The sequence below is a fragment of the Tenebrio molitor genome, chromosome 1 (genome assembly GCF_963966145.1).
Source record: "Tenebrio molitor chromosome 1, icTenMoli1.1, whole genome shotgun sequence".
Lineage (NCBI taxonomy): Eukaryota > Metazoa > Arthropoda > Insecta > Coleoptera > Tenebrionidae > Tenebrio > Tenebrio molitor.
In genome coordinates, this window is record NC_091046.1 from 34,589,216 (window position 1) to 34,610,121 (window position 20,906).

General features: G+C 33.5%; 3 protein-coding genes across 4 annotated transcripts; all 3 read left to right on the forward strand.

Annotated features, from left to right (window-relative positions):
• The first annotated feature begins 1,505 nt into the window (after positions 1-1,505).
• Positions 1,506-4,194, forward strand: LOC138140590 (uncharacterized). The gene is made up of 5 exons (XM_069061653.1): positions 1,506-2,394; positions 2,465-2,749; positions 2,802-3,009; positions 3,064-3,422; positions 3,483-4,194. Exons 1-5 carry the CDS (start codon positions 2,281-2,283, stop codon positions 3,969-3,971), a joined length of 1,455 nt encoding a protein of 484 aa, XP_068917754.1. The 5' UTR covers positions 1,506-2,280; the 3' UTR covers positions 3,972-4,194.
• Positions 4,195-8,487: 4,293 nt separating this feature from the next.
• LOC138137723 (uncharacterized) lies at positions 8,488-12,698 on the forward strand. The gene is made up of 9 exons (XM_069057254.1): positions 8,488-8,684; positions 8,736-8,977; positions 9,033-9,139; positions 9,190-9,661; positions 9,747-9,792; positions 9,848-9,920; positions 9,975-10,203; positions 12,055-12,161; positions 12,215-12,698. The coding sequence occupies exons 1-9, from the start codon at positions 8,572-8,574 to the stop codon at positions 12,683-12,685; spliced, it is 1,860 nt and encodes a 619-aa protein (XP_068913355.1). The 5' UTR covers positions 8,488-8,571; the 3' UTR covers positions 12,686-12,698.
• Positions 12,699-12,959: 261 nt separating this feature from the next.
• On the forward strand, positions 12,960-19,421 carry LOC138127113 (15-hydroxyprostaglandin dehydrogenase [NAD(+)]-like). Of its 2 annotated transcripts, XM_069042982.1 has the most exons (6): positions 12,960-13,273; positions 13,346-13,464; positions 13,515-13,641; positions 18,600-18,706; positions 18,819-19,150; positions 19,202-19,421. In XM_069042982.1, exons 2-6 carry the CDS (start codon positions 13,366-13,368, stop codon positions 19,332-19,334), a joined length of 798 nt encoding a protein of 265 aa, XP_068899083.1. In that variant the 5' UTR covers positions 12,960-13,273; positions 13,346-13,365; the 3' UTR covers positions 19,335-19,421. The 2 variants fall into 2 exon arrangements, with proteins under 2 accessions (XP_068899083.1, XP_068899079.1); XM_069042978.1 differs by having other exon boundaries at positions 12,960-13,464.
• Positions 19,422-20,906: the final 1,485 nt, after the last annotated feature.

The following is a 20,906-nucleotide window of genomic DNA, read 5'->3' on the forward strand; positions in this document are numbered from 1 at the left end:
CTCTCTATTATTTGAATTAGTGATTGGTTTAAACTTTGTTAAAAAAATAAAAAAATCATGACAATCTTTTTACCCAGATGCTACCACCGCATCGTCCTTTCCAGGTATATTTTAAAAGTGGGATTCATATAGTGCTTGTATCTTCGTAAGGAATTCTGACTTAAGTCATAAATGAACCGAACAGAGACCCTACTAAAAGAAATGTATTGTGATATTGTACCTGTCAATCACTAGGCGGTCTCAGAGAAAAAAATTACCTGGGGTAGTACTCAAAATATTTGTCGGAAACGGTCTAGTGATTGACAGGCACAATAAGACAATACATTTCTTTAAGTAGGGTCTTTGTTCGGTCTATTTAGGGCTTAAGTCAGAATTCCTTACGAAGATACAAGGACTTTAACACGCCGGCCGTGCCCCTTACAGAACGACCAAAAGATTATGACAACCCGGGGTTATACTAACAGGTAGTTCAGAAGTATTGTTGGCTGCCTGATAACCGAATTTTACCCGTTTTGTTGAAACTTTTGTTTATATTTTTTTCTTCCAATCTAATTTGTTTTTTCAAAAACTGAGACAGTCGCTCCATGACATACGTTCTTCTGAATCCAGTGCACTATTAGTTCGCCTCAAAATGAAAAATTGAACAAAAATAACGGAAATTATTGAAAAACGATATTAATTTTTTTTTTAAAGAATGAAGCGATTTTTCAAAAAACTGGGACTGAAATGTGATACGTTAATTTTTAACAAAAAAATATAGTCATCATAGATTCAAACATAAAATTGTGGAAAAATAAGGGAAATTTATTTAGCGAACTTTACCATTGCTTGGCCAACCAGTAGGCAACAGCCTTAACGTGAATTCCCCAATACAAAAAAACAAAATGAAATGTTGCTTGATGCCCCCTTAAGGTGCAAAGAGGGTAGTAATCTAGTAATACGCTAATAAATATTAATCAATATGTCGCGGTCATTACGAAAATTTAGAATATATAATTTAGGTATTAATCAATCAAATCAATTATTCAACATTCAATTATAAAAGAAAATTTAGAAAAACATTTTTTTATACAACTGAAATTAAAAGTGACGTTTTTAGTGGAAGCTAATTTGATTAAAAATTGCTCTTTATAACTTACCGTGTTAAAAGTATTTTTGTAATTTGCCTCCATTTTGATTCTCTAATAGACAAATTAACCAACGCGACGTCATCATCTGGGATGTCCTTATAGCCATTATTTCATGGGACATTTTATGAAAATTTTTAGGTTGGCAAAGCTTGATCCGTCATGCGTGTCAGTTTAAATTACAAAATGTGCAAAGAATTATTTATCAGGATTTATCAGGCAACAAATTCGCGACCGTATTTTTGGCAATTTCACGTATTTCAGCGGGCGTACATGAAAGATTATCTTCCATATTCGTGTTTTGTGACAGAATTTGGATAAAACAAAAGGCGACTTTGAAGACTTGATCAAATTTTCACTTTTAAAATTAAGACATTACTAGGGCCCGGATTTTAGGCAAAATGGACTATTTTTATTTTTTAAGGCACATGTATGAAACTTGTCTATAAATGATTTCTGCCTTAATTAGAGTAATTAGAGCCATATTTGATTCTGCCTATTCGGCCTAAAATGCCCTTTAAATACCTATTTTACCTTTTAACTGCCTGAACATGCCTAAAATGACCAAAAATCAATTTCATTTTTGCGGTTTTTTCCCAATTTTCGAATTCTGGGAAGTTTACGGTATTGAAAATGTAAAAGTGGTACCTCAATAAAATTTACAATGCTTTATGATTTTAAAATTTAAGGAGATGTAATTACTGAAATGTACAAAGTGCAGTACAATACAGGAATTACTTTTTCGCTTTTACGGTTGGGACCATGATGTCAGCGGTAAATACTCCGACAATACCTAAGTACCACAAACCATTAGACTGGACTGGCATAAATTACAGAGTTTATCTGTTTGCCTCTGTTCGAAGGGGTGCAGGTATACGCGGTCTAATGTTTTCTGATACTTAGGTATTGTTAGAAGCTTTAACGTTTATAAAATGGTCCTTGCCATAAAAACGAAAATTAAAATCCCGAAGTGAAACAATAAGAGAAACCTTAAGGGTGTCATTTTCTAAAAATTTAAGAAATATAAAATTAACCATCTCCTCTGAAATTTGGTGGGAGACGTAAATATAAGCATTACAAATTTGTCATTTCTCGTTTACTTTATCTCCGTGCAGTGGTCGTGTTTCTTGTGAACCTGTTTAAAGTGAACATAATGCCGAAACAAAAAATTAGTTTACGCGAAAAAATATTACAGTGGACAAGCAAGAAAGATTTATATGAAATAAAATCAACCCGAGAAATGTTTTGTAAAGCTTGTGGTAAACTGGTAAGTTAAGCATAATTAAAAATATGTCATTTTATATTTTTTACTTATTTGAAAATTTTATTTTTTGTAGTTTATATGCGAAAAAAAATGTCACTTGCAACAGCATGAGCAAACGGCCATCCATAAAGAGAACATTATGACACCGCTTCGGCAAACGTTGCTGACACAGAACTTGGAGGAATCGGCAAATAGTACATTCAATATGGAACTTTGTAACGTCTTTTTAGCTGCCAATATACCATGGCACAAACTACAAAATCCTGCGTTTCAGAATTTTCTGACAAAATATTGTGGTAGAAAAATTCCGGATGAGTCTACTTTACGGAAAAATTATTTACCAAAATGCTACAAAGATGTATGAACATACTATCTTTTAATATTTAATTTAAAATTATTTTCACTTTTAGACTATTGACCGCATTCGGAATGAGCTGGATCCTTTTAACATATGGGTTTCAGTTGACGAAACAACAGATGCACTTGGGCGATATGTGGCGAATTGTCTGGTTGGGAAACTTTCAGAAGATGAACCTGGAAAATCTTATCTTTTGGCGTCTAAACAATTAGAAAGAACAAATCATGAGACAATAGCTAGATTCGTAAATCAATCTTTAGGTAAGGGTTTTTCACTTTTTTAAATTTATTTTGATTTAAAATTTCTATGCGTAGAAATCTTGTGGAGTACCAGAGTTGTTGCTGAAAAGTTTCTTTTGTTTGTAACGGATGGAGCACCATATATGATAAAATCTGGTAGACACCTTAAGGTGTTTTATCCAAAAATTGTGCATGTCACATGCTTAGCGCATGCTTTAAATCTAGTGGCTGAAAAAATTCGCTATCAATATGAAGATGTGGATAATTTAATTTCGAACGTGAAAAAAATTTTCGTTAAGGCACCTTTGAGAGTTGAAATGTACAAAGAAAAACTAAAAGAAATGCCACTGCCTCCACAGCCAATTTTAACACGATGGGGAACATGGCTTCAGGCTGCTATGTTTTACAGCGAACACTTTGATTCCATTAAAGAAGTAAGTATATAAAAGATAAGCAAATTAATTGATTGTTAAACTGTTTTTAACTACTCACAGGTTGTCATGTCCTTTGATGGAAGTTCTGCTGTTGCTATTCAAAAAGCACAGTCTATAATGAAGAAACCCGGAATAAAAAACCAATTAATTTATGTTCGCAGTAATTTTAAAATAATCTGCGAAAGTATTACTCAATTGGAAAAAAATGGGTTACCTTTAACCGATTCAATCAAAATTGTTGAAAACGTATTTACCTCCCTAAAAAAATCTCCAGGCCCTGTAGCAGCAGTAGCATTAAAAAAACTTGAAGATGTTACTGAAAAAAATCCTGGATACAAATTTCTTCTAGAATTGGCAAGAATTTTTAGAGGTGAAGATGTGCCGGAACATGACACCAAAATGGAAGAAATTTATTACAAATTTGCGCCCATTACCTCTTGCGAGGTAGAAAGAAGTTTTTCAAAATATAAGTCCATTTTGGTGGATAACCGACAATGTTTTAAAGTAGAAAATTTAGAGCAATATCTTGTATGCAATGTAAATACGTAACAATGTAAATAACTAACAAACTTGTAGTATTGTATATTAATTAATAAAAAATAATTAGTAAATATCTTGTTGTGTGTACCTACTTAAAACTTTAAAAACACATTTTTTAATTTAATTAACCACAACTTTAAGGACCTAGTATGGCTTATTTTCAGTTTTTAAGGGACTATTTGCAGTAGTTTAAGGGACTATTTTAGGCACCTATTTCCGACTTTTTAATTGCCTAAAATCCGGGCCCTAGACATTACCAACCGCCCCAAAAATCCCTAAATCGAGGAAAGTAAACATTTTTGTTTAAAAACGACTTAAAAAGGGCAAATTACAAAAAATAGTATAAAAAAACTCGTTTCATAAGACCTTGAAGCACTCATTCTTTAAATTTAAAATAACTCGTGGCTACGGCACTCGTTTTTTAATCTTGAATTCGTGCTTCAAGACTGGTCTTATGAAACTTGTCTTTTAATATAGATACTATTTTAACACTAGTAAAAAAAAAATTTTAACACTAGTTATTTTTTATTTATTTATAAATGTTAAAGTGACTCTATTTGCCGCTTTTATAATATCTGCGGGAAATCTGTCGTCGATATCGACATCGTTAACGTCGTTTTCTTTGCATTCCATGTTTACGAATGCAATAATGTGGAATTGAAAGTGTTTTACAAAATTAAAATTAAAATAAACATCAAAAATACGACTGCGTTTTTTAATGCAATGTAAACCAGTTGTATAAAATAGTATATTATATATTGAGGGAGAGAAATGCATGATTTTTCCTAAGGTGCAGTTTGTAGCCAGAGGGCGAAGCCCGAGGGCTACAAAGCACCGAGGGAAAAATGAGCATTCTCTCCAGAAGTATATATACTATTTTTTTCACGGTAGGGAGTAGAAACAGCACAAAAATCTCAAATTTTAAGAATAAAAAAATGATGACAAATGAGTTGTCATCTTTCGATGAATTTAATGGAATGGAATTGCCTTGACAACACAATTAGATTTTTGTCACAACAATAAAAAAAAATGAAAACTCCCATTAGATTTTTGTCACAACTGTCAAAAAAATGAAAACTCCCTAGGGAGCATATTTGCTCCCTAGGGAGAAAATGCTCTACTTCTGTCACGATGTTGACATCCGAAAAGTTGATTTCTACTCCCGATCGTGAAAAAATAACTATTAGAGAACGATTCCGTCAGTTTCTCTAAACGTCAACATTGACAACGATTTTTAGTGCAAAAAGTGCCTACTTTTTACGCGATCGTAGATAATAATTAAAATAAAACTCCCGTTGTGACCCGGGTTAGTCGCCGAGGATACTTGTACAAGCTTTCGGTGCAACCGCAAAACAAATGGTATCGCAACTCAACAACACGTCTCGGAAGTTGTTGGGGTCGGATTCACAAACGAAAAGATTTTTCTAATACGTACAAGATTAACTATATAATTGATTAACGATAATTTGACAACACACAACTAATTGACCTTATAAACATACATATTTAAAAAAAAACAAAAGATACGTTGGCTACAAACTACTAAAGTAAATCTAAAATATCTGCTATACAATGAAAAGAGTATTAATGAAATAATCAAAAAAATTATGTTCACTTTAACTACTTCTGGAATTTTCGTTTTTTTTCTGGCTAGACAGCCTCAGGGCGTCCTCCTAGATCGTGTCCCACCATTCAAACCTTGTGCAAATGCCTTTTTTTCTCTCTTGTTGTGTTTCAAGGTCGCGTCAAGGTCGCGCCAAGTCTTAGTATAACTAAAGGGTAAGGAAAATTTTCATTTGAACAAGGTTTGACTGGTGGGAAACGATGTAGGAGGACGTCCTGAGGCTGTGAAAAAACGCGAAAATTCCAGAAGTAGTTAAAGTGAACAATTACCAAAATTATCTTCCCCCAAAAGAAACTGAGGCCTCGAACAAAATGGCTCTGTTCCCGAAGATTCGGAATTCAGACGGAACGATGTGACCTGAGGTCGTCTTTCGGCGACCTGAGGAATTGAGGGGGTTGCGACCGCTGCTGGTTTAATTATTTTGTGTTAAATATGTGTTTGCGGGTGGGAAGACGACAGGACCTTCAAAAAGAAGACTGGAACAGGACTGTCCAACAAGAAATCTACAGGGTCATTATAAATGATTGTCACATCGCAGTTGGCGTTGAAAACACACACAAATTTGGGATTTGCCGCTAGCTTCGCAACGTTAGACAAATTAGTATAATTGTCCGTTTACTCTAAGGTTATATTGGGGCCGTAAAAGTAGTTACCTCCTAATAAGCTGCCCTCTTGTGTGGGTTTCAGAAGCCACGCGCCCCTGCAATAAATCAAATTTTAAAAGCTGTTGGGTGGATGTACAAGGTCCGGTTTAAGGGAGAATGTTTAGTTTTATTATTTTCTGAACCGAAGTATATGGTACCCTGGTTAATTCACTGGTCTTTTTAATAGGATTAGAACACCCCCTTGTGACTAGACCTTCATAGCTTATTTTTCAACATAATCTCTAAAAACGAAAATTTATAAATTGGAATTCATATTTCGACAAATTTGCCTCAGTCCCACTCGAATGAAACAACCAGCCGGGTTTACCTGCTGTTTACAATCACAAAATGTTTTCTATTGTAGAAAAATCAACTTTTACACAATGGGATAATTCTACGGCCCCAATATAACCTTAGAGTAAACGGACAATTATAAGTAGACAAATTTACACTACCGCCAGCAGCGCTACCTATCAGCGATGCTACTCTCACTCATGTTATAAAGCTTGCGGTACATTCAAGTACCGGGTGTCCCATCACTTGTGTCCCGTAGGAAAATGACTTTAAAACTAAATTATATTTATATGAAAATATTATAGATGCATAAATACTGTTCACCGCCACAAAAGTTGGGTATTACTTTTTTGTTAAAATTAATTACCTAGGTGCAGCGGGCAAAAAACAATCACTTTAAAAATTAAACTTTGTTCGATGCGGTTCAAATTTAGTATACGTTATGAAATAGTTATAGAGAAATAAAATCCGTAATTAGAATTTAATTAAAATGTTTTGATGTAAAGATATTTGGTTAATTTAATTTGGGTCCTTCTACTTTATAAAAATTTATGGAAGACAAAGTTAAATTTGTGGGTATTATTCTTGTCCGCAATTTATGGTACGAAGACCATTCAAGAGGGTTCCAGCGGTACCTGCCTTTGTTACGTCGTCAAACACACTGCAACCCCTCATAAATCTTCGTCTGCAATAAATTTTCATAAAGTAGAACGGCCCAAATTAATTTAACCAAATATCTTTACATCAAATCATTTTAATTAAATTCTAATTACGGATTTTATTTCTCTATCATTTTTTCATAAAGTATACTAAATTTAAACTGCAGCGAACAAAATTTAATTTTTAAAGTGATAGTTTTTTGCCTGCTGCACCTAGGTCATTAATTTTAGCAAAAAAGTAATACCCAATTTTTGTGGCGGTGAACAGTATTTATGCATCTATAATACCTTCATATAAATATAATTTAGTTTTAAAGTCATTTTCCTACGGGACACAAGTGATGGGACACCCGGTACGTCATCAAAGCCTACTGCGATGAGACAATCATTTATAATGACCCCGTACTCCTTTAATTCATTCCATGGCAAGAAGACTGGAAGATGTTATTTAGAAAAAATGGTGATTCAATAAAACATTAATTTTCTTTCTTATTAGGTACGTTGTTTTATTAATATCAATAATTATCTTGTGTTAAATATCGCGCATTCAAACGAAATGCTGGGCTGAGAAGGCGTTAGAAACCGTCAATTATTGTTGTGCTTTTTTAAAACGTAAATTAATTAGAGCATGTTACCAGCTAACCTGAAATTTAGACCCTAAGCAATATTTCTTTTTTTTTTGTTTCTTTGCAATATTTTACATTAAAAAGAGAATACCTTAACGATTCCTATTCTCGAAGCAAATATCTAAGGGCATCCTTTGCTGAAAACAAATATGTTCAATTATGTCCCGATTAAACAAAAACAAATGCCATTTGTGTTAAACGGCAGGAAATCGAACTTTACACTGTTCTAAACGGTTTATTTTTTCCAAAGCCTTCTCAGTCCAGGACTTCATTTGACCTATTATTTGCATTGCATTGTTTCTTTGTGTTAATTTTAGCCAAAATATTTTTTTTTTATAAAATATTAATTAATTAATTGCTCGAAGTCACATTTAAAACTCAAAAAAGAAGTTGCCCCAGATTTATATGCACAAGTAAAATTAATTACGTTACAACAATTGTCCCAGATTTATTTGAATATGACTGCACATGTTTTGGCTTGGTATTTTGATCAATGTCACTTCAGTTTTTAAAAACACTATTTAAAAATTACACATGCCTAATATACTTTACAAATTAAGCTTCTTTTTGAGTCAAAATTTTGATTTCTTGTTCTATTTATTCACTGGATCAATCTATTAAACAGTGTTGCCTTTGTTAGGTTGGTGCAAAGCTTACTACTTTATAAGTGCACAACATTACAATAATGTTGCATTGACTAATGTCATAAATGTCTTTAAAATGTCATTTATTCATCTTTTGGTAAAATAATTCTGCAAAATCATGATTAATATATTTTTAACTAATAACTTGAAGAAAATATTCAAATTGTTACAAATTTCATCTCATGGAAGATTTCATCACAGGCAAGCTCGTAACCAGGTCAAAATTGTTTGGTATATATATTTTAAATAATCAGTTTCTTCTGTATACATTACCTCTTTTAGTACAGGAAAACCAAAACCCCTGATAGATTTTAACTGCAAAGTGGCTTTAATCACCGGCGGTGCCGATGGCATCGGATTGGCTATAGCACATGAACTGTTGTCAGAAAATGCAAAGAACATTGCTCTGGTTGGTATTGACAATTCCAGGGGACGTGACTCTGTACACGCTTTAAATTGTACTTACGGAAAAAGTAAAGCGATTTTCGTAAATTGTGATGTCCAATCAAAAGTTCAAGTCAATGGTAAGTTAAAAAGGATCACTAAAAGACAAATAAACAAATACGATTTTCATTGAAGATTGTTACACAAAAGTCATGAAAGAGTTTGGACAGCTCGATATAGTCATCAACGCTGCCGGCATCTTCGACGGCTGCAATTGGGAAAAGGAAATAATGACCAACCTTGTAAGTACAGCGGTAATGAGAAATGTGTCAGACTGAAAACGATCCTGCAGGTGGGAACAATTCACAGCATGTTGGAGGCTCACAAAATAATGAGCAAAGAAGAAGCTGGTACCGGTGGTGTCATTCTCAATTTTTCGGGAATACACGGCATCAAACCGTTCTACCCCGCACCAACTCTGTCGGCAGGTCATCACGGCGTCATAGGACTGTCGAGAAGTTTCGGACATGAAATAAATTTTAAAAGTTCAGGAATTCGTGTTGTTACTCTTTGTCCTGGAATCACCCGCACGAACTTCATAAAAGATGCCGACCAAAGAGCATTAAACGAACGGATGGGCAAGCAGTTGAAAATATTGTTATGTAAGGTTAAGAGACAAAAAGCTGATGCTTGTGCCTTGTCAGCCCTTCATGTCTTAAAATATGGATCGTCGGGCAGCGTTTGGGTGGTCGATGGATCTAAATTGTACTCTTTAAATATTCCCAAATGGAAAACATACCGGGTTTTAGAATCACAGTTGTTATAATAAAAAACATCTATCTAGACATCCTTTTTCTTGTGTCAATTATATATAAGGCAAATGTCAAATTATAAATTGTTAATATTAAGATATGGCTCTAATTTTTAGGGAATCTACGAAAAATTTTTTGCGGTTGTGAGTTATAAACAGATATTTTTGTAACGTGATCGTAAAAACATTCAAGTTTTAGGCGCTTTATATTACGTCGAAGATTCAGTGACAAAAAGTATATTAAGAAAACCTTAAGCAAGGAATTTTCACAGGTGGGCATAGACCAAGTAATATTTTAATATTTGTGTTATACTGTATCTCTTTAGACGAGGTCCATTAGCTTGGACGACAAAATTGCTATTATAACAGGTGGGGCAGAAGGAATAGGTCTGGCGATAGCCAAAGTTCTTCTCAAGTCTGGAGTTTCTGGAATCGCCATAGCTGACAACAGCAAGGACAAAGGACAGGAATCAATAAGGCAATTGTCTAGCGAATTTGGCGAAAACAAAATTTTATTTTTTGATGGAGATATGTCTCAATCCAAACCGTTTGATAGTAAGTATTTTTTATAAACACATTTATATACAGCATGATCAATAATGGCTGAGTCTGTTGACAATGAAACAATTGAAAAGTACTGGTGTTTTTTGTCTCGTAATTGTCACTGACCGGATTTTTTAACTTGAAACGACATTAAAAACATTTTTTAACAACATGCAGAATGTTGGCTTCTAATGGATTACACAGTTCGACTTCAATTAAATAGAAATAACTTTTGTGATATTTGTATTTTTCATTCCATGTGCATGGTGCAATAATTATTTTTTTTTTGAGCACTTTATCAATTCCCCTCGTGATCATTTTGTTAAATGTAATCATTTTATCTTGTAAAACTGGCCAGTTTCCAAGTAGGTATTCTTTTTATTTTGATAGCGTTGTATTGGGTGATTCAAAATGATTGTGGATAAATATGGCAACTATGTACGAAAATTTATGTGGCAACTGTGTGGGTGGGGTACAGTCCGTACAGTTGACATTTGTATGGCATTTCATAAGTGTGCATTTGATTTTTTTTATACCATTGCACGTTGATTTGGCAATTTTCAAAATTGCGCGACTATGAACCGTCAAAGAAATGTCAACTCTATCCTACAGTTGCCACATAAATTTTCGTACATAGTTGCCATACTTATCACCCAATGCAATTCACGAGAGGGGTACTTCTGAATTTTTATCCGCATCCAACAATACCAATGGCAGTAACTACTAAATTAAATGTGTTATTTCTTTTAAATTAGAAATCAAAGTAAGTTGGATAGATTTATGAGAAATGTCAGATTGGCAAATAACCTGTATTTAATCAAAATTCAATACATAAATTAACAAATTAAGTTAATGTAAAAGGTGTTCGAAGTGTCTACCATCGGCTTCTAAACATCCGCAGCAGCGACAGAATTCTTTCCACACTCTCCATAAATGAGGAACATGTCAGTTTTTTCGTCGTTATTGTAAAAACACATTCATTTTTTTGTTCGACACTGTCAGAATTTGAGAAATTTTTCCAGTGTGAGCGGATTTTGATAAATGTTACAACTTGTCAGAACGAAACGTCAAGCTAATTTTAAAGATTTTATGCGATTTGCAGCCTTCAAAGGGTTCGTCGAACAAAAAATAGTAGTTTATTTTAACGAGTTCCTGTGTAAATTGGACTTTTTTGGCATGAGTGGGCCAGTTTTAAACGCGAGTGAAACGAGCCTTTTAGTTGAATACAACATTTTTTTGTTCGACGAGCCCCTTGAAGGCTTCAAATCGCTTAATATCTTTAAAATTAGCTTGACGTTTCGTTTTGACAACTTGCGACATTTATCAAAATCCGTTCACATATGAGAAAATTCTCAAATTCTGACAGTGACGTTGTATTCAACTCGTTCTTGTGTAAATTGAGTCTTTTTTGGCACTCGTGAACCCAATTTACACACAAGCTTGTTAAACAAACTACTATTTCGAATTGACAGAGATTTTTTGCTTTAACGTCAAAGAGACAGAACTAAGGGCCATCGTGGATTCAGTTATAAATAATAATTTTCAAAATTTGAAATCAAGATATTGTTGCAATGTGTATAATGGGTTGCGGTAAAAAGAAATTCAGAAATACCCCTCTCGTGAATAACCCTGTATAATCCACTAACGCACTAACGCTAATACATATTTTGCATATTATCTGGACATGATCTGAGGCTTCCGCATACAGCTACAATTTCTTATGAACACATCCCCCAATTGGGAATGTTTCTTTCTAAATGAAGAATACATCTAAAAACACAAACAGGTTAAAGTAGGCATTCTTCATGATTCTAATTTTTTTAATGTCTAAATTAATTTAAAAAGCCAATCGCTTCATTGTAGGAGTCTTTAAAGAAACGATAAAACACTTTGAAGGAGTTAATATTGTCATCAACAACGCTGGCATAATGAATGACGTCAACTGGGAATGTCAAGTTAACACCAATCTGGTAGAGTAACGTAAAAAATTAGGATAGAATATAAAAATACATATTTTTTTTAGTCAAGTACAATAATCGGGACTCTGTTGGGTATGCAGTACATGTCTAAGACTTCTTTTGGCCAAGGTGGAACTATCATCAATATGGCTTCCATCATGGGTCTGATTCCATCCTCTGGATATCCCATCCACACATTAACCCAATTTGGCATTGTGGGGTTTACACGAGCAATAGGTAGCGTTAACCACTTTGATCGAACTGGCGTAAAGGTGACAGCTTTGTGTCCCGGCTTGACGAACACCAAGTTATTAAAACAAGCACCTTACCATGCGATAAATGATAACTTTAGAAAGGAATTCAAAGAAGAGTCGGGAGGATGTACTTTGCAAAAACCTGAAAATGTCGCTTTGGCAACGTTGGATGTTTTGTGTGATGCTTTATCTGGGTCGGTTTGGGTTGTGGAAAATAACAGTAAACCTTATGAAATTAGATTTCCTGAAGTAGCCGATTTGAGATTTAAAAATAAATGCTAAATTTCTGTACAAATTGTTCTCTGTTTATTGTAAATCATCGTGGCAAGGCTGTGTTATTATAGGTGTACCGTGTACACTGTCATGATTCAAGTTTCAGTCATTAATTGTAAAATTCATTGGCAATCGTGTTACTTCAATAAACAAAAAAAAAGTGAATCAAACTTGTATATTGCATATTAACAAGGCGATCTTCATTTACTTGAGACAGCCTTGATATTAATGGTTTTTGCATCTGGAAGTGGAAAAAGTGTATAAATACAGACGCGTAAGAATTGATGAAAGCTTTGTTGTGTTGTGATACTGTGAAACTGGATAGCTACATTAATCTATGATTGTTGGTTTTTTGATTAGTGTTTTTAACATTTTGTTTACTGTATTTATTTACCAATCGGTCTGACGGAATATTCCTATTAATAAAGAAAAAAAAAATAATATACGAAGATGAACCGAAGGTTAAACTATTAAAAAAAAAGTGCCTAGTTTCTTCTTTATCACTTAATTGTCAATTTTTAAAGATAAGAATGTTTATGGTTTGAAAATATAAAGTGGAGATAACTTAACATATTTTTTATATTTTGCTTCTATTCGGTAAGTAGCTGAAGTATTTTTTTCTTGTCAAGCCAGATAAACATGTTATTCATTCTTCTACTATAAATAAAGGTTGCAAGTTTGCCGTTAAAATGTCTTTTGAAATAAAAGGTAAAGTAGCGTTAATTTCTGGAGGAGGTTCAGGAATTGGACTAAGATGTGCCAAAGAATTATTAAGGAACGGTTTAAAGGTAAGTTAATTGTTTATTAATTCACCAAACGATTTAAAGTCATTATTTAGGGTGTCACTTTAGCCGAGGTGAACAAAGATGCTGGACAAAAAGCAGTAAAGGAACTTCAGGATGAATTTGGACCAAATAAAGTTGTTTTCGTACAAACAGACGTAACCAATATGCAAAATTATGAAGGTATGGGTTTGCAGTGCATGCGATATTTTCAGTTCAACTTGTTGTTGACAAGTGTTTTTATTCGTAAATCTTAATTATTTTAAGATTACATTATTATTTTATACAAAGAACATACGAGTAGGTATATCAAGAGTCATGTGGAATTGCGAGGCTTTGTGTCGAACTACCGTGCGAACAACAATTACGTACTAAAATAAAGGGCGGCTACGACTTTGCCAGTGTCAGATTTTTCATATCTTTACTAACTAAGGGGGTCATTCACGAAACTCAGTAAGACTCGATAAGGCGTTGCAAATTCAAAACCCTGCAACCGACATTGTTGAAGTATTATATTTGCCGTTTCTTTAATGATTTGCAAATTTGCAAAGTTTCGTGAATCTCCCCCTTAGCTAATAAACCTCAAACGACTGTCACTACTAATAAAAGTTTAACCCAAAAACGGTTTTTACTGCAGAACATAAAAGATTCATCATTGATTATTAGTTATTAATTACTTTCGTAATGGTGTTTTCAATAACGGAGAATGGACAACGCTGTTGTCTGTTTGGCCGAGTTTCGGCAAAAATTTCCAAATCTAAATTGAAACAAGTATATGCAATCAAAAATACAACTTCCATGCATAGCAGATCATGTATTCATGTGTGGACATACATTTGATCTAAATAATTGTTGATCGCACGATATGTCGACCCATCAAATCAGGTGTCAACAGTTAAATGTAAAATTATTAAATCTTAGCGTCAGTTGTGATTTTGACGTCTTAGTTGTTTTGTTTGTGATTTTCTTCGATTAATATCTTACAACAGTCTTTCTTAAAAACCTGTCATTAATGGTCTTACTTAACCTTTGTTTTTGTATTTGGTACTAGATAGGTACAATAATATAATATGCTACAGAGCGGCAAAAATCGAATATTATTATAAAAATATGTTACACAGTCTAGGACTGGTTTAACAAATTTTTATAATAATATTCGATTTTTGCCGCTCTGTAGCATATTATATTATTATTATTATTATTATTAAAAAAGAATATTTGCGGAGGATAAACCTATAACGCAAAAGGCTTAATTTAAGACGCAGATGTAAATTAATTTCTGTCCAACATCCTCTTAAAAGCATAATTCGAATTCCAGAGGACTCTTGATATACGTTCTTTTATAGACACTTTGTATTACAATATAATCCACTCATCATAGCCGGCTAGATGTGAAATTAAAAAAAAACGATATTTGTAAGGAAACGTTAGGTTTGTTGACTTAAAAAAAATTCTAATTAATTCCTTTAAGAAGGTTTTCTAGTCTAGGATGGAATATTTTATCCTTTACATAAATTTTTTTTATCAGTACAAGTCTGGCTAGACCTGGTATCAAAGAAAAAGAAAATTACTATTGTGTTTTAGTTTTCTTTATCTAAAATAAAGTATACACCAAATTTGCAGTCAATCCGTTGAGTAATATTGAAATACTCGTAAGTCACACATTTTAAAAAACGTAATTTCGAGAAAAATTGGTTCGAACATTTTTATATGTACAGGGTTATTCTAAATGATTGTAGTCGAAGTAGGCCATGCCCATGTTATTACGTTTTTGCCGCTTTCATGTGAACTGTCAGTTGTGTCGCTGTCACTGTCATTTTTTAGGTAAAAAGTGCGGTGATGACTGATGAGTATTTTATTTATTTTTGTTAAATTAACGATTGAATCCAGAAAGATTGAGTTGTTCTACAATCAATTTTAAAAATATTGAGTTGTTTTGCACCTAATTTAACACATCATTTTGATGATTTTTTTATGTGGAGCGGCAACCATAAATTTTACATTCAGTTTTCACGCCTACTTCGACTACAATCATTTAGAATAACCCTGTACTATTGCGAGCATGGAATTTCGGGCAGCAATTTACATGTCATTTAAAAAACCCAATGTAGTCTAAGCTTTATTGTCATAAGTGTCATAATAATTAATTTTGAAGGAACTTCAAAATAAACTGTCACAATTATGCACAATTATTTTACATTTTAGTTATTGATTTCCAAAGTTTAATAAAAAAGACGGTTTAGTTTTCAGAAAATCACATCTAAGCACTTGCAGGTTTTCAGAAATGACGAATGCAATTTGCAAAATGATATGAGGCAATAGTAGATATTAAAATGAGGTTATTAATACGTCTAGCACCTAAAGTCTATTTCACATTTTATATCAGTCAAATTTCAAGTCTGCCCGAAATTCTGTGCTCCCAATAGTACATACGTACCATTTTGATCAAAAAAACTCCTTAAACAAAAGTAATTTAATATTAAGGCCCGGTTTATTCACCTTCAAGTAACTTTAAGGTACGTTTCTAATCACTTTTCGTGCCAAGTGCAAACACAGCACGTGCCAACTACCGTGTTTCACCCATTTTTAATAAAACACTTGACACGAAAGCACACGTCAAATTAAAACGTCATTAAAATGGCAGAAAATAGTTTAAATCATCATTCAAGTTATATTAATGATGAATTTTTGCTACAATGTGTGGCTAATCATAAGCCTTTGTATGACAAAGCTCATAAAGGATATAAGTCCTTACTACAAAAGGAGAATAGTTGGCAAAATGTTGCCCGATCGTTAAGTACAAGCGGTAGGTAACAAAATCTCTTTGAACGATTTTGTATCTTTATAACATTTATGTTCAGTTGAGGCAGTAAAAGCAAGATTCAAGGCTTTACGCGAAAAGTATAGAAGAGAGGTACAAATTGAAGAAAAAAATTTTAGAAGTGGGAATTCATCTTCGACCAGACCAATTTGGCCACTACTGAGTTTTTTTAAATTCATGTATGACACGAAAGAGCACAGACACACGTCTAATAATTATTCGGAAAATATATTAATATTAAATAATGATGTGGAAAATCATAGTGTAAATCCAGATGAATCAATGACATACCAAGATTTAACTCAAAATTCACCAGAATGCGAGATCATGGAAGAACAACAATCGGCAGAAGCTACCGGTTCTTCAGCAGTTGAAACGCCTGTATGCAGAAAACGACGAAAAATTTCTGAGACTACAAGTCAGATGGACACTGTTTTATTGGACATTTCAAATACTATTAAAAATCTTGCCGATAGAAACAAAGCAAATAAGTATGACCAATTTTGTCAGTATTTGGCATTAGAATTAAAAGATATGAGAAGTGAAGATGCAGATAGTTTCATGGAAAATTTAAATATTCACTTAATTACGTTTAAAAAAAACCTTCGACATAGAAACAATAATAACTAAAAACTTATGGAAAATAAAATTATAAGTAACTTTAATTTAGTCTATTAATGTTATCGTACTGCCATGGTGCTAAGTATGCACCCGGACCATTGACGTATGCTTTGATGTAATTCCTCATATTTAAAGCTTCTGAAGCTGCATTTCTTGCTCCCAGTCGTAATGTGAGATTAGTTAAACCAAGTCCATCTTGAGGAACTTCATTTCGCCATCGTCCTGGCAAAAAAACTCCATTTATGTCTCGATCTACATCTTCTTTTTGGAAGTACAATTGATTTCCTTCACTTCTTATAAAATTGTGAACACATACAGCTGCTTTAACTATCTTATCTATGGTAGCTGGTGCAGCGTTGATAACTCTATGAAAAACTCTAAATCGAGCTACCATAATACCAAATGTATTTTCAATCATTCTTCTTGCCCTAGACAATCGGTAGTTGAAAATTTTTTCTTCTTCATTTAGGGCGCCTATTCGTGGTTTACTGAAGGGCCTCATTAAATTTACTCTTAACGGAAAGGCTTCATCACCAACAAAAAACATAGGAATTTCCATACCATCTCTTGAATTTGGAAGTTCATGTGGTGGCGGCAAATTTAGACTGTTATCCAGCAACTTTCTACCAAAAGTTGATTTATTTAAGACTCCACCATCACTTTCTGAACCATGAGCACCTATGTCTACATACGTAAAAAAGTATTTGTCATCACACACTGCCAAGAGCACAATGCTAAATGTTTTTTTATAATTGAAAAAGAGAGATCCTGAGTTATATGGTGCTTGAATTATTATGTGTTTTCCGTCTATAGCACCAACACAATTAGGTAAAGACCATTTTGTTCCAAAATTTTTAGAAATTTTTTATAATTCGCCTTGTGTGGGTACTTTTAATACACGCTCTAATAGATTGCTCCAGAGTTCAGAACACGTTTCACGTATTATGTTGCAGACAGTTGTTACTCCTACCCTGAACGAATAGAAAAGACTTTTGTATGAATCTCCGGTAGCCAAAAATCTTAATGTTATTGCTAATCTGTGAATAAAATTATAAGAGTAAGTACTATTTATGATATTATCAACGGGATAGCATAGTTAGTACCTGCAACCTGGAGAAATAGGTTCTCGTGCAGAATTCTTACATAATGCCGGTCCCACGATAGCCAAGAGTTTATCAAAAGAAGCGGGTGTCATCCTAACAAAATTTTGAAACCGATAGTGATCACTCAACCGGAGTTCTTGTAACAAATTGTCATAATCCCCATACATTTTCCTTTTTAAAAATATAGAATGTACTCCAAACTTTTTAGTTTTTCTTTTTTTACGTATTTTTAAATCTTCTCGCAGTTTGACCAAGCAGGCAAGACTTCCTAGTAGTACAATTTCATTTTCGTGCGACATAATATTAATTTTTAAATGTACTTCTTATGCTAGACTAGTTTTTAAGGTTTCTAAGTATTATTTGTCAGTTTGATGACGTTTTGAACTGACGTATGCTGGCACGAAAGATTGCAGCTTGCAAGTGTGTGTGCTGGCACATGTCACTCATGCCATGCATACAATTGTTAGAAACGGTTGTTATATATTGTATTTGTCAAGCACGCGTGCTGTGTTTGCACTTGGCACAAAAAGTGATTAGAAGATTAATTTACTTGAAGGTGAATAAACCGGGCCTAAAACATGCATTTTTTCTTGCAGAGGCTTTTAAGAAAACAATTGAAATATTTAAAAATCTGGACATTCTTATTAATAATGCTGGTATCGCCAATGATCATACCTTTGACAGAGAAATTGATGTCAATGTAGTAAGTAAAAATTATCTGTTTGGTTGTTATCAATATAGGTCAGAAATACACACATAATAGAAAAATACGTAATTAACAGTGGGTTATGAAGTTTATAACATATTTTTTACAGAAAGGAGTGGTTCACGGAGTTCTTTTGGGTCTAGAAAATTACATACCTAAATACAAGTCAGGTCCTGAAGGTGTTATTGTCAATATTTCTTCTGTAGCTGGTACTACACCATTTTGCATGATGCCTATATACACTGGTACTAAATTTGCCGTGTTAGGAATGACTAAAGCTTTTGGTGACGAGGCTCATCATAAACGAACCAAAATAAGAGTGTTAGCTTTGTGTCCCGGAGTTACGCAGACCCCGTTAATGGCGGGAGTGTATAGTAGCACCCTCGGACCTGCATATCAAAAACTGTTTGAGGAACAAGTCGGAGATTTTCCATCACAAGAGTATGTATAATCAAATTATTGTTATTCGTTGTAACAAATTATTGATTTTAGTACTGAAAGCGTTGCTCTTGCCATGATCAAAATCGTCAAAAATGCCAAAACGGGAACAGCATGGATAGCGGAAGGCGGACAAGACCCTTATGAATTTGTCTTGCCACCTAGAGAAAGTTTTGCCCCAAAATAATCCGTTCACAAAATAAAATTTGTAACCAAATCTATTAAATATAAACATATCTGAAAAAAGCAAAACTAGTAAAAAAGAATGAACTTATACAGGGTGTTTCCAAACTACCGCCAAAACTTTACAGTACATGAGGCAATATGCTATACTGAATAATAAATCATTAAAAAAAAAAGTGTTTGTATGTCTCCGGAAGAGTTGCAAAGGCTGGAACAAAGAGATCATGTGTTTAAACACTCTATGTGTGTATGTGTATCATGGAGGTAGTATTATTAATACTACCTCCATGATGTGTATTCATATTGTTGGGTATATTTTTTCGTTTTATTTTTTTTATTTTTTTAATTTACATAAAAATCAAATTATTGGAACCAAAGTCATCATAGATTCATTTTTTATTTTACAACAATAAGATATTTAAAATATCCACGTTAACTTTGGATTAGAAATGTCTTGTGGAATGCATTTTCAATTCCGCCGGGCTCATTATCACTCGTGAAATATCCTGTATTTATGTCACGCGAATCTACGTTGAATACCAAACAAAAAATTATAATTCGAATTCGGTTTTAGACGTATAGTTTTTAATTATTATTATTATCAAAAATGACATTAATGATCATTTTTGTTACTTTCTGACTTGACTCAAGTTCGAAAATTCACTCTATAGTATATTATACTTAGTTGCCATGTTGCAACAGCTTTAAAATTTATTAACAGCAAAGATACTGTCTTTTTTTTAATGAAATTACAGATTAACCTATAATCAAAATGGTAAAATTAGTGCAGGAATATTTATTTTACTTCTTGCATTATACAGGATGTGCCAGAGTTGCGAAAAAGCTCCATAACTTGTTTGTTATTAAAGATATCAACTTTTTCTTTATTCTAGATGATAGCTACGCTTCTACTGCATATTCGGAAAATATTGCAGTATATATACAGAGTGTCCCAATATTATAAAAACACTAAAGTTATGTTTTTTAAATGGAAACTACCCAGTTTGATTTTATTTTTGAACTCTATGCTAAATTATGAATCAAATTTATACAGGTCGTTTTTATTTATCTGCCATCGTTTTTGATCAGTGGCGCTTTTTTTACCAGAATTTCGAATTGCAGGGATCCCTTCGAAAATTCGTACCTTCCAAATCGTTGCACATAAATTAAAATGATTGACGTGGGGATGGAGAGAGCAAGAAGGGTTGGAAGGGGTGCAAGGAAAATATTTGAAATGGGTGCTAGGAGTAGATAGAGAGACACCGGGCTATATAGTGATGGAGGAAACAAAAAGGGATGGAATAAGAATAGAAGCAGGAAAGAGAGCAATAAGATTTGAGGAGAGGTTGATAGAGAGAGGAGAGTGTAGAATTTTGCAAGAGTGTCTGAAAGAAAAAAGGAAAGAAATAGGAAAAGGGGTATGGAAAGAGAGGGAGGCATATTTCGAAAGAAATGGGTATGCAGGGGCGGAGATAGAAAGAATGCGAGAGGGAGGCAGAGCAATGACAGATGAATTGGTGCAGAGAGACAGAGATGTGCAAGTGCAGGAAAGAAGAACGAGAATTAGGGAATCTAG